General features: G+C 48.7%; 1 protein-coding gene across 5 annotated transcripts in view; it reads right to left on the bottom strand.

Moving 5' to 3' along the window:
- PTPA (protein phosphatase 2 phosphatase activator) overlaps positions 1-12,748 on the bottom strand; it is a 34,315-nt gene that overhangs the window by 19,201 nt on the left and 2,366 nt on the right. For 3 of the 5 annotated variants that reach the window (XM_069582198.1, XM_069582202.1, XM_069582200.1), the window contains exons 2-3: positions 7,415-7,512; positions 3,907-3,993 (exon numbers count right to left, since the gene is read on the bottom strand). In XM_069582198.1, coding sequence (XP_069438299.1) covers positions 3,907-3,993; positions 7,415-7,512 — 185 coding nt within the window. Of the gene's footprint in view, positions 1-3,906; positions 3,994-7,414; positions 7,513-10,651; positions 10,746-12,748 lie in introns of all 5 variants that reach the window. The other 2 variants (XM_069582199.1, XM_069582201.1) reach the window with 1 other exon arrangement.

Here is a 12,748-nt window from a genome sequence, read left to right on the forward strand (position 1 = left end):
CTGGGTCTTGGGGCACACGCTACTTTGTAGTCTCATCAGCTGCCTCACAACCCTCGTTCCAAGCAGCACAGAAGTGTGGCCTTTGCGAAAGCCTCTTGCGAGCGAGCGACATTCCACTGCACCGAAGCGCTGTGATTATTACCCACTCCCTCACTGCTAAGCATCTGGGCTATTCCAGCTGCTCCCTCTGTGGAAAGCTGGGGCCACAGGTCCGCGTGTGGGCAGCGGTGGCTAAGACCCGGCTCTTATCTCTCAGCTCTGCCTTTCTCACAGAGCAGGCTTTAAGCAGTGGGATCAGTGTGACAGGCCAGGCGGTGTTAGCACACCGAACATTACTCAACACAGAAATCAGGCGAGGCTGTCTCGCTCCAGCACAGGTCTGTGAGGCTGGCTCCAAAGGTGCTTGTTCCAGATACGGCCCGTGAAACGAGCCAAGACAAAGGTACGGGAGGGCTCAGGGCGCACGACTCGGGGACACGTGGAGGCAGGTGGCCTGGGAGGGGGGGTCCTGCCCAGAAGCAGATCCTGCCTGAGTCCGCCGGGCACAAATGGGCTGAGGCGACGTCTCTGGGAGTTCCACGCCGGTAGGAATTTGCAAGGGGCACCCATGGGAACAGTTGTGACCCAGAGGGCAAGGCACGGTCAGGTATGCCATTGCTGAGCCCACACACAGAAATGGCCCCGGGAGCCGAGCGTATATTTGTATGGAGGAAAACGGCAGGCTTGAGCTAACAGAGTATGTGGGAGTCAGGGCACCCCCTCCCCACCGCAACGCAGCTCCAGGAGGCACGGACCACACGGCAGTCTGCACAAACAGCGTGACGGTGGCTCTGGTGCTGCCCTCCCTCACCCACACTTGGGGCCTGGGAGGAGAGGAAAGTTACCTGTAAGAGGAGGAAGCTTCCCTTCTAGCTGGCCATAGGGCCAGGATGACACAAAGCTGCATTGCTGAAACGTGACCAAAAGCACTGCCACTGTCTGGCGCTGCGAAGAACTAAGTCAACCAGGAAGAGCTGACAGGGTCCCAGCAAACCTGGCCCCACAAAGCAACTGAGATTTCTGAGGACGAGTGGCCCCACGAGGCACCAGACTACTGATCACCCATCGAATGGGACAAAGAAGGTGCTCAGAGGTGGGCAGGAGCCAAGCCCCAGCTGCCAGCTCAGCTGGGCCAATGAATAATTAGAGGCTCCCAGGTCCTCCTGGAGAGGGCTTTCTGAGTGCAGGGGCTGCCTCTACTGTTCGGCTGGCTGGGGGAGAGGGGCTGGAGGGGAAGGAGTTGTGGGCTGAGACCCCCAGGAAGCATGGAGAATCATTGGAGCCACCTTCTTTCTCCTTGGACCAAAGAGTCTTTTTTGGATTTCATGGACCAGTACAATTTACTTGTCGATTTAAAATTCTGCCCTCATTTTAAAAATCACACGAAACTACAGCAAAATGTAAGCCTCCTATCTACTGTCAGCTTTATTTTACAAAAAAAGAAAAAAAAATTTTTTTTAAATTTTAAGTCCCCCAAAATAGGACAATTCCAAAAGGAAGGAGAGCCTTCTAAACATGGATCTAGACAATCCCACCCCGCGGCTCTTGCACGCTCCCTTTGCTGCAGGTGGTCTGGGCGCCAATCCCAGGCCCCTCGGCCCTTTCCCCAGCAGCAGCTGCGTTCCCTGCACCAAGAGCCAGGAGCAAGAAGCAGCAGGGGAGTCAGGCAGCTGCCGCAGGCGGCACAGGAGGCCGTGTGCTGGGTGCGGTGCCTTCAGCTGCCCCTGTCAGCTGTGGGTAGCAGCTGGGAGACCCCTGGAGACCACGCTAGCCATCTCTGTCCCCTAAGTGAGGATGAACCCAGCTCAGGAAGAGCCCCAAGTGAAGCAACAACAATGTTACTGGAAACTGAAAAACAGCTAATGATAACAATGGCTGATAAATGATAATGTTGCCTAGTACATGCCAGGCATGGTGCCAAAAAAAGACACCTACACATGGGATCACAGCGAATGCTGGATCACAGTGAATGCTCCCCAGGGGCCATGAGTAGGTTGGCAGCTCCTCCCACTAGACAGATGAGGAGATGGAGTGTCAGAGGGGACAAGGCCATCCAGCTCAGAAGTGAGAGGTTATCAAAACCTGGTCAGCTTGACTCTAGAACCCCAGCACTCAAGCAGGCTGCAATCCCGCCTAAAGAACAGCCTCTGCTCTAAGACAACGCCTGGCTGGTATGGACAGCTACCATCAGAGTCTTCAGGGCTAATTAAGGGACCTGAGAGGGACTTGGCAGCTCAGGATCTGCTGGGGTAATTACAATTCTCTCCTTTAATTAGCCTCCCCCCGCCACATTCCCCAGCCCACTGAGCACAGCTGAGTGTTCCTTACCACAGGCTCAAGGAGGTGCCCTCTCTCCCCACAGCCAAAGCCCCAGAGCAGTGACCAGGCCCAGGAGGAACCAAGAAGTCACTGGTGGACCAACTCCCTTCTCTTGAAGGCTATCAATCCCCAACACAGGTCTGGCGTTCCACAGGACCTCGGCCACCCAGCAGCCAGTCAGTGGCCAGGAGCATGAGGCCTATGCCAGCCTTGCGGCAGGTCGACAGACGGCCAGGCCAGGGCCAGGCCGTCCCCAATAGGCCAAAGCTAAGGCTAGAGAGCTGGGTGGCCAAGGCATTGAGAGGCTGCTTGGGCCTGAGGTCTGAGATAAGAGAAAGCTCGAAGGAGTGCTAGGCTGCCTGAACAAGACCTCCGGAGGCCCCTGGAGGCCCAGCACCCAGAGCTGGGAGGTGGGAGTACAGCAAGAGCCAGCAGCTGGCGAGACCACACCCTCCACGGGTAGGAGCTCCCCCACAACTCCCGCACTCCCTCCATAAACAACCCTGTCTTTGAAACACAGCCAAAGAGCCCCTACCAAGCAGTGTGCGCCCTTCACCTCAGAACTGCCACCTCTACGAACGAAACTTTAGGAAAGAATGCCCACACAGACCTATGTGCGGGGGCATTCAGAGCAGCAGTGTTTGGGGAAATGACCTCGAAGTCTAATTTGGGGGCTGTTTAAACCAGTGAGGGCACGGCTCAAGGGCAGAGGAGCTCCCGGGGAAGGTCTAGGTGACAGTCCCCACACTGTTAATAGGGGGCTGTCCCTAGGAATCAGTTATGGGGAGGAATACAGGGTGCTGCTGCTGCTGCTAAGTCGCTTCAGTCGTGTCTGACTCTGTGCGACCCCACAGATGGCAGCCCACCAGGCTCCCCAGCCCCTGGGATTCTCCAGGCAAGAATACTGGAGTGGGCTGCCATTTCCTTCTCCAATGTGTGGAAGCGAAAAGTGAAAGTGAAGTTGCTCAGTCACATCCGACTCTCAGCGACCCCATGGACTGCAGCCCACCAGGCTCCTCTGTCCATGGGATTTTCCAGGCAAGAGTACTGGAGTGGGTTGGCATTGTCTTCTCCATGGAATATAGGGTGAGGCCAAGCTTTTTTGTTAGTGTCACACAAGTTTCTAACAGTAATCTCTTCAGTTGGCATGTTTACTTCTTTTGTGATCATTTTTAATTTTAAAATTACATGAAACACCAGTTAACCAAAGTGCAGGCTGGGGAATTCCCTGGCAGTCCAACGGTTAGAACTCCAAGCTTCCAGTGCCAACACCTGGGGTTCAATCCCTCGTCAGGGAACTAAGATCCCACAAGCTACAAGGCTTGCCCCCACTCCAAAAATGCAGGCTATAAAACAGCTTGTATACCTTGGTCCCAATTCTATAAATACACATCTACACAGACTTTTTTAAAAAGTAGAAATAGTTCAGTGTCAACAGTGTCAACTGCACACGTGTCTGGGTGATCGTATTTCCTGCACCTGGCCCACCAGTCCCACTGCAGGCTCTGGAAGCTGTTTTGGGAAAAGGCCCGCCCCGACCAGGCCTACCTCGGAGACCTTGTACTCAAAGCTCAGCTTCTTCCCCTTCACACCTTCATTGAGGGTGAGGATGAATCCGATGTAGTCAGCGTACGCCTGCCAAACAGAGAGGGGAGTGAGGACGTGGAGGTGTCAGACCTGCACCCTCTACACCCCAGCCAGCCCCCAGCTCTGCCCAGCCTGGGGAGCTCCAGGCTGCCCCCGGCTCCCCACCTGATAGCCGGAGAGTGCAAAGACAATGCCAAATACCCGACCCTGAGCCACCCTGGCCAAGGACCACCAGAACACCTAGGCCTCTAGCCAGTCTACTGTGCACTCACTACTGCTGCCAGCTGTTTCTCTGCACAACAACCCATCACTGTCCCCATTTTACACACGAGGACACCAAGGCTTTGGGGAAAGTAACTCCTAAGACCAAGGTATCACTGGACACGGAGCTAGGACCCAGCCAGCCAAACTCCAGAGCAGAGTGGGGAGTGCTCCATCATTATACTATACCAAGGGTCCACCCCCTGGGAACTTTCCAGATGTTTCCCCCAACAGGCAGACCAGCTGTGTGCCTGTGTGCAGATGCCCTGCCCGCAGGAGATGAAGCTGTTTTCCAGCCATGGCCAGGTCCCCCAGCACCCCCATCCCCAGCTCCCAGTAGGGCACCCTCTTCCCTTGGGCTGCAGGTTACAGCCAGCACACAGTTAAGAACGCGCTGAGGCGCAGGCCTCTGGAGAGGCAGTTCTTGGGCGCTAGCAACTTCCATGTGGTCTTGTTTCTTCTTCATCCCTTTCGCCTCTCACTTCCTTTCTTCTTCTTTATCCAAGCCTTAGGGATGCCAGTGGGGGGGTCTTCCTTGGTGGCCCAGTGGTTTAGACTCTATGCTCCCAATGCCTGCAGGGGGCACGGGTTCGATCCCTGGTCAGGGAACTAAGATCTCGCATGGCATGGCCCCCAAAAAACAAAAAAATCCATGTTTGGGTGGCCACAGCAAGCCAAGGTAAGCCCTGAGAGGTGACTGCTCAGGGTCTGGAAGGGAACATTCCTACAGCGGTCTGTGGAATGGCTGCAGGTGGAAGTGCAGGCCACAGGGTGGGCCCACCACATCAGCTACAGCAACACCCACAGCGCAGGGCAAGCCTGAGTCCTCGGCCTGACTGCGCCGGCCCCGCGAAGCACACCAGGATGCAAGCAGCAGCCGCACGAGGGCGTGTCGCTGCCACGGTCACTGTTCCCACATGGCTCCAGGGCTCTCGGTGACTAAGACTTGTGAACATGACTACGAGAAGTTTCTGCCCATACCATCAGCAATAACTGTCATGCCTACAGCTCCGTAAATCTCACTGCACCCCCGTGAGCACTGGGCCATGCGCTTTTCTGGCTTTCCATCATTTGAGCCCCGAACGAACCCCATTTTATAGTAGAGGAAAAGGACGCTTGGCCCAGTTAGGCACTGTGCCTAAGTCACAAGAAGAGAACAAGGCAGCCCTGAGCTTCCAGCCCCGAGCTCCTGGCCACTGCACTCCGTCTGCCGCCTGGTGAAGCACTGTGGTCAACACACAGCCCCCTGTCTGGCTGCAGCAGTTTCACACATTTGATCGATGAGCTTCAGAGCAGGTAAAAGACTTCCATCAGGCATCAGTCAAAACACACTTCCCAAGAAGTGTGGGTGCCTAGAGCAGCACTAGCAAACCACTTGCAAAGCACCAGAGAGTCAATATTTTAGGCTCCAAGGGCCACGTGTTCCGGTTCACAAATTCTCAACTCTGCTCTTCCAGAATGAAAGGAAGCATAAACAACATGTAAATTAAATGAGCAGGGCTGTTTTCCAATAAAACTTTACTTACAAAAGCAGGAGGATCAGGTTAGGCTGCAACCTGTGGCCTAGAGCCCAGCAGCTCAGCCCCTGGGGCTCTGAGTCATGGGGGTGACTCTCTGGAGTCTCACCTCAACTAGTGACTGTGCCACCAGGCTAAGCGTCTTCACCTCCTGGCCTCAGTTTTCTCACCTTCAAAATGGAGATGACCTCAGAGTCCACCTCCCAGGTTTTCTGTGGCAATTAAATGAGCTAAAGTACCTGGCACATTATAAATACCCCATCTTTTTTGGAGAACATCCAGGGGAAAGCAAGAAACTACAGCCACATTTGGATTCAGACAACCCTGCAGGTTCAGGGAAGAGAAGAACAGTGGGCCTCAACCTGGACAAGATGGCTCCCAGGAGACTTCCCACGTGCTTGGAGACGTTCTTGGTTGTGGTAAGCAGGAGGAGGGCTGCTACTGGCATGGAGTAGGAAGAGGCTGGGGTGTTATGAAACATCCTACAGTGCACAGGACAGCCCCTATGACAAAGGATTATCTATCAACGTCAGTAGTGCTGAGGCTGAGAAACTGAGGGCCAACAAACAGATGATGAAGGCCTAGAGCCACACCTTCCAACAGCTAAGGGCCTCAGGTGTTTATCCTGGTGAAGACCTGGGGGAGACGACAACTCAGAAAAGACATGATAACCATCCCCTGATACTCAAAGGGCAGGCTTGTGAAAGAGGAGCCAGGTAGGCTTGTGTGGCCACAGCCCCAGAGAGGCCAGGACACGGTGGCAGCAGGGCTTGGGCTCAAGGTCAACACAGTAGACTCCTCACAGAGAACCTGCCAAGCTCGCCAGGACCCCCGGCCACCCTTCTGTACAAGCAACACTTCCCGCCCCACCTGCCCAGATCAGGTACAGGCAACTGAAAGCAGCTGGACCCAAGGCCACTCCTGAGAACTTGAAATTGGCTTTCTTTTTCATAGTCCCAGTCTTTTTCACAGCCTGTACCAGAAGCCTGGCAGGTACAAGCTGTTATCTTCTGCCTACCCCAGGGATGAAGTGCAGAAAGCTAGCTGGGATCCCAGTTCCCTGGTGTTTTAGGCTCAGCCACCTCTCTGGCCTGGGACTTCGCTGGCAACTCAGATGGTAAAGAATCCACCGGCCAAAGCAGGATACAAGTTCAACCCCTGGGTCAGGAAGATTCCCCTGGAGTAGGAAATGACAACCCACTCCAGTATTCTTGCCTGGGAAATCCCATGGACAGAGGAGCCTAGCGCGCTACAGTCTACAGGGTCGCCAAAGAGTCAGACACGACTTAGCAACTATGTCAACTTAGCACTCCTCTCCATGTGATATGCTGACTCCCAGACCTGCTATTACTTGGAACCAAACATCAAAGGGATCTACCATTTCAGATGTGCAATCAGTACAGTAACACCCAAGGGGCAATGGCCTACAAAAACCAGGAGCAGAACTCTCCATGGCTGTCTTCACCCTGGCTCCCAGAGACCTTCCCACTAAAGAACACTGTGTACTGTCCCTGAGCGGGAAGAGACAGCCAGCTCCCCTGTCACTTCTTTCCCTAGCTTCTAGACAGCTCTGGCTCCAAAAACAAGAAGGGTCAAGAGCTCACAGCCCCACCCCAGCCTAGAAAATCACTTTGAAAAAGCCCAAGTCTCTCATGCCAGGTCTGAACCCATAGTGCAGACACCACTGGTACCTGAGAACGCTTCCATTTGCCCATATCTGGAACAGTGTGGATCTCTTTCTTTGGAATGATGAAGTTCTGAGTGGTGGGAGGGGCATCCTCTGAAGAATCTTGACAAAGAAAATGAGAAAGCAATCAGATAAATAAAATCCTCCCCTCCCAACACACACACACTCATGCACGCACGCATGCATGCGCGCACGCACGCACACACACACACACACACACACACACTTTTAAACCAACACCCAAGCCCTTGCATAACCAGACATGTACTCCCAGGATTAAGTATTGGCTTGTTAAGCCAAACTCACTGGCTTCCTGTCTCCCCTTACTCTGTCTGCAAGGAGCTGGGCAGTGCTGGCAGTGCCCTCAACAACTGATATGTCCAGTGGCTCTGCCATGCTCTCTCCTCCTGCTCTCCAGCCAGGCAGAAAGGTTAGAAAAGTAAAGCCAAGCTGACCTTTTAGACATAAACAGGCAACTCAAAGAAGAAGGAAAAAAATGGCCGATAAACAAAATTTTAAAATTACCAACATCCCGAATAAGCAATGAAATGGAAATCAGATGAGACTGCTTTTCTAAATCAGGTCGGCAGATTAAAAACATCTGGCACTGATTGGGGATTGGGAGAGAGGAATGCTCCTGTACTGCTGGTAGAGCCTAAGATGGTAGATTCTGCTGAGGGGGCAACTCGGTGCTATCTCTTGAAGTAAAACTATACCCACATAAGCCATATGGCTTATACACCCATATAAGCCAACAGTAGGAATCAACTCTACAGATGTGCCCTCAAAAATAGACAAAGACATATATAAAAGTGCTTACTACATCGAAAAAATCAGAAACAACCTATCAATCAATCAATAAGGTGACAGGTTAATAATGATATGCCCACATGATGGAAATCTTCCTGGCTTTTTGAAAAGAATAAAATCTAAATTACTGACATGAGAAAAACAGCCTAAATTATTAATAATTGAAGAAATAAAACTGCACCATTCAACTTCACAGTAATCCAAGTCTATGCCCCAACCTTTAATGCCAAAGAAGATGAACAGGTCTATGAAGACCTACAAAACCTTCTAGAACTAACACCAAAAACAGACGTCCTTTCATCACAGGGGACTAGAACACAAAAGCAGGAAGTCAAGAGATAACTGGAGTAACAGGCAAGTTTGGCCTTGGAGTGGAAAAGGAAGCAGAGCAAAGCCTAACAGAGTTTTGCCAAGAGAACACAATGGTCATAGCAAACTCTTTCTTCCAACACTAGAGATGATTCTACACATGGACATCATCAGATGGTCAACACCGAAATCAGACTGAATATATTCTTTGCAGCCAAAGATGGAGAAGCTCTAAACAGTCAGCAAAAAAAAAAAAAGATCTGGAGCTGAATGTGACTCAGATCATGAGCTCCTTATTGCAAAATTCAGACTTAAATTGAAGAAAGCAGGGAACACCACTAGACCATTTAAGTATGACCTAAATCAAATCCCTTATGATTATACAGTGGAGGTAATGAATAGATTCAACAGATTAATCTGGAAGACAGAGTGCCTGAAGAACTATGGACAAAGGTTGGTAACACTGTACAGCAGGTGGTGACCAAATGTATCCCAAAGAAAAAGAAATGCAAGAAGGCAAAGTGGTTGAATGAGGAGGCCTTACAAATAGCTGAGAAGAGAAACAAAAGGCAAAGGAGAAAGGGAAGGATATACTCAACTGCATGCAGAGTTCCAGAAAATAGAAAGAAGAGATAAGAAAGCCTTAAGTGAACAGTGCAAAGAAATAGAGGAAAACAACAGAACGGGAAAGACTAGTATCTCTTCAAAAAAAACTGGGTACCAAGGAAACATTTCATGCAAACATGGGCACAATAAAGGACAGAAACAGTAAGGACCTAACAGAAGCAGAAGAGATTAAGAGGTGGCAAGAATACACAGAAGAATTGTACAAAAAAGATCTTCATGACCCAGATAATCACGATAGTGTGGTCACTCACCTAGAGCCAGACATTCTGGAGTGTGAAGTCAAGTGGGCCTTAGGAAGCATTACTACAAACAAAGCTAGTGGAGGTGACAGAATTCCAGCTGAGCTATTTCAAATCCTAAAAGATAATGCTGTGAAAGTGCTGCACTCAATATGCCAGAAAAGTGAGAAAACTCAGCAGTGGCCACAGGACTGGAAAAGGTCAGTTTTCACTCCAATCCCAAAGAAAGGGAATGCCAAAGAAAGTACAAACTACCATACAACTGCACTCATTTCACACGCTAGCAAGGTAATGCTTAAAGTCTTTCAAGCTAAATTTCAACAGTACGTAAAACAAGAACTTCCCGACGTACAAGCTGGATTTAGAAAAGGCAGAGGAACCAGAGACCAAATTGCCAAAATCCATTGGATCACAGAAAAAGCAAAGGAATTCCAGACAAACATCTACTTCTGCTTCATTGACTACACTAAAGCCTGAGTGGATCACGACAAACTGTGGAAAATTCTTAAGGAGGTGGGAATACCAGACCACCTTACCTGTCTCTTGAGAAACCTGTATGCAGGTCAAGAAGCAATAGTTAAAACCGAACATGGAACAACAGACTGGTTCAAAACTGGGAAAGGAGTACATCAAGGCTATATATTGTCACGCTGTTTAACTTGCATGCAGAGTATATAAAAAGAAATTCTGGGCTGGAAGAATCATAAGCTGGAATCCAGATTGCTGGGAGAAATATCAACAACCTCAGATATGCAGATGACACTACTCTAATGGCAGAAAGCGAAGAACTAGAGCTTCAACCCAGGTGATCAAAAAAGGGGGGAAATCAAAAAAGAAGGGAGTGAAAATCAAACCATCAATCCTAAAGGAAATCAATCCTGAAATCAATCTTCTTTTACCCTCATCAAGAAGCTCTTTAGTTTTTTGCTTTCTGCTATTAGAGTGGTGTCATCTGCATCAAAAAAGAGGGGAGTGAAAAACTTGGCTTAAAACTCAACATTCAAAAAACTAAGATCACAGCATCCAGTCTCATTATCTCATAGCAAATAGATGGAGAAAAAGTGGAAACAATGACAGGTTTTCTTTTCCTGGGCTCCAAAATCACTGCAGACAGTGACTGCAGCCAGGAAATTAAGACACTTGCTCCTTGGAAGCAAAGCTATGACTAACCTAGACAGCATATTAAAAGCAGAGACATCACTTTGCTGACAAAGGTCTGTATAGTCAAAGCTATGGTTTTTCCAGTAGTCACTTACACATCTGAGCATTGGACCACAAAGAAGGCTGAGCACCGAAGAACTGATGCTTTCGAATTGTGGTGCTGGAGAAGACTCTCGAGAATCCCCTGGACTGCAAGGAAATCAAACCATCAATCCTAAAGGAAATCAATCCTGAATATTCACTGGAAGGACTGATGCTGAAACTGAAGCTCCAATACTTTGGCCACCTAATGGGAAGAGCTGATTCACTGGAAAAGACCCTGATGCTGGAAAAGATTGAGGGCAGGAGGAGAAGGGGGCGACAGAGGATGAGATGGTTGGATGGTATCACCAACTCAACGGACACGAATCTGAGCAAACTCCAGGAGAGAGTGAAGGACAAGGAAGCCTGGTGTGCTACAGTCCACGGTGACACAAAGAGGTGGACAGGACTTAGCAACTGAACTTCAGCAACATACTATATACAATATAATCTTACTGTTGTTAAAAAAAACTATTTACATACGAACATTAACAATACATATACCTATCAGCTCATGCCTTAGAAAAATCTAAACAGTTAAACACCAAAGTTAATAGTTGTCATCTCCAGGAGGTAAGATTTATAAAGGACTTCCACTTTCTAAGCTACATATTACTATTAAAAACTAGCATTATGATACTTTTGTAATCATAAGTAAACGATTTTAAATGGATTTTCTATATTTTCAGGAGCTAGGGAAAGAAAAACAGAGTAACGTGTGCATCCCATTTAGCTGGAGTTTATGTTTTGCTGCATGGATCTTTCTGTTTGATTATGGAACAGTGCCTCCTAAAATCTGAAAAACTGTGAATTCCAAACACACCTATTTTGTAGGTTGGGAGTTGTGGGCCTGAATCTACTATTGGAGGTGTGTCAGATTAGTAAGACCCTTCCTTTAAAAATGAAAACTCTCAAAACTTCCCTGGTGATCCAGTGGTTAAGAATCTGCCTTCCAACCCAGGTGATGCAGGTTTGATCCTTGGTCGAGGAACTAAAATCTCACATCCCAGGGCTACTAAGCCCTTAAGCCACAACTACTAAGCCTGCATGCCACAACGAAGACCCAACGCAGCCAAATAAAAATGTAAACAAATAAAAATGAAAACTCTCAAAAAATAGTTTTAATAAACAAATGAAAATGAAAACTTTCCAAGAAGAGTGATAGACTATCAGTCACTCACAATGTAATATAAATCTGTCCCAATGCCATCCTCCTAAAACCTAGCTTACATTAGTTACATGAACAAAGGGAACAAAGTTCTAAGTAGGTTCTAGAACATGTGACATCTGGGGGACTAGAGCCTTCCTGGAGTGGCCTTGACGAAAGGAAATGTCCCAGGAAGCCTGGAGACCTAAAGAGAAGGGGGGATGAGAGTAAGGCAAAGCTCTGCCTAATTCAAATTCAACCCAGGGCCGAAAAAAAAAGAGACCAGAAACTCTTTTTCTTCAGCCCACCTGGTTAGCAAGTCCTGTTCCCAAGAACCTCAAATTGATGACCCTACTATTAGCAAATTGCTGCTTCAAGTAAGATGCTAAATTTAAAGCTTTTTAGGTCAGGCCAGTGACCTAACCACATTGTTTTTTTGGAAAATGTATTCCACATTTCAAATTATCTATTTGCAAATGATCCTCGGGAACAGAGCCCTCTTCTAAATTTGAGAGAACTGCTCCTCTCTGCAAGGGAAGAACTCTCCTGACATTATTTCACAGGGTCCTGTTCTCAGAGGAAAAGCTACTTGGAAGTTTCGCATCAAATCACTGATGAAACACACACACAAGCCCCAGAACGTGTGATTCCAAATTTAAAAAAAAAAAGCCTTCAGACTTGAAACTATGATCAGTGAGGTCAGATCCAATTTCTCTAGCCTCAGATTATTCCTTCTCTGACAAAGGTGACATAGCACAAGCTGGATCCCCAACAATTTCTCAGTATAAGATGGAAATATCCAGGGTTCTAGAGATGTTCCTAAAAGCCCTAAAGAGTATATTACCATCTACCATTTGGGAATCTGTCTATATGTTCAACTCAAACCACCTTTACTGACTGCCACCACGTCCCACGATTTGCCTGCATCATCCCTGCCAAGAAGAAATAAGGAAACAGGCTCACA

The sequence above is a fragment of the Ovis canadensis genome, chromosome 3 (assembly GCF_042477335.2).
Source record: "Ovis canadensis isolate MfBH-ARS-UI-01 breed Bighorn chromosome 3, ARS-UI_OviCan_v2, whole genome shotgun sequence".
NCBI classification, from domain to species: domain Eukaryota; kingdom Metazoa; phylum Chordata; class Mammalia; order Artiodactyla; family Bovidae; genus Ovis; species Ovis canadensis.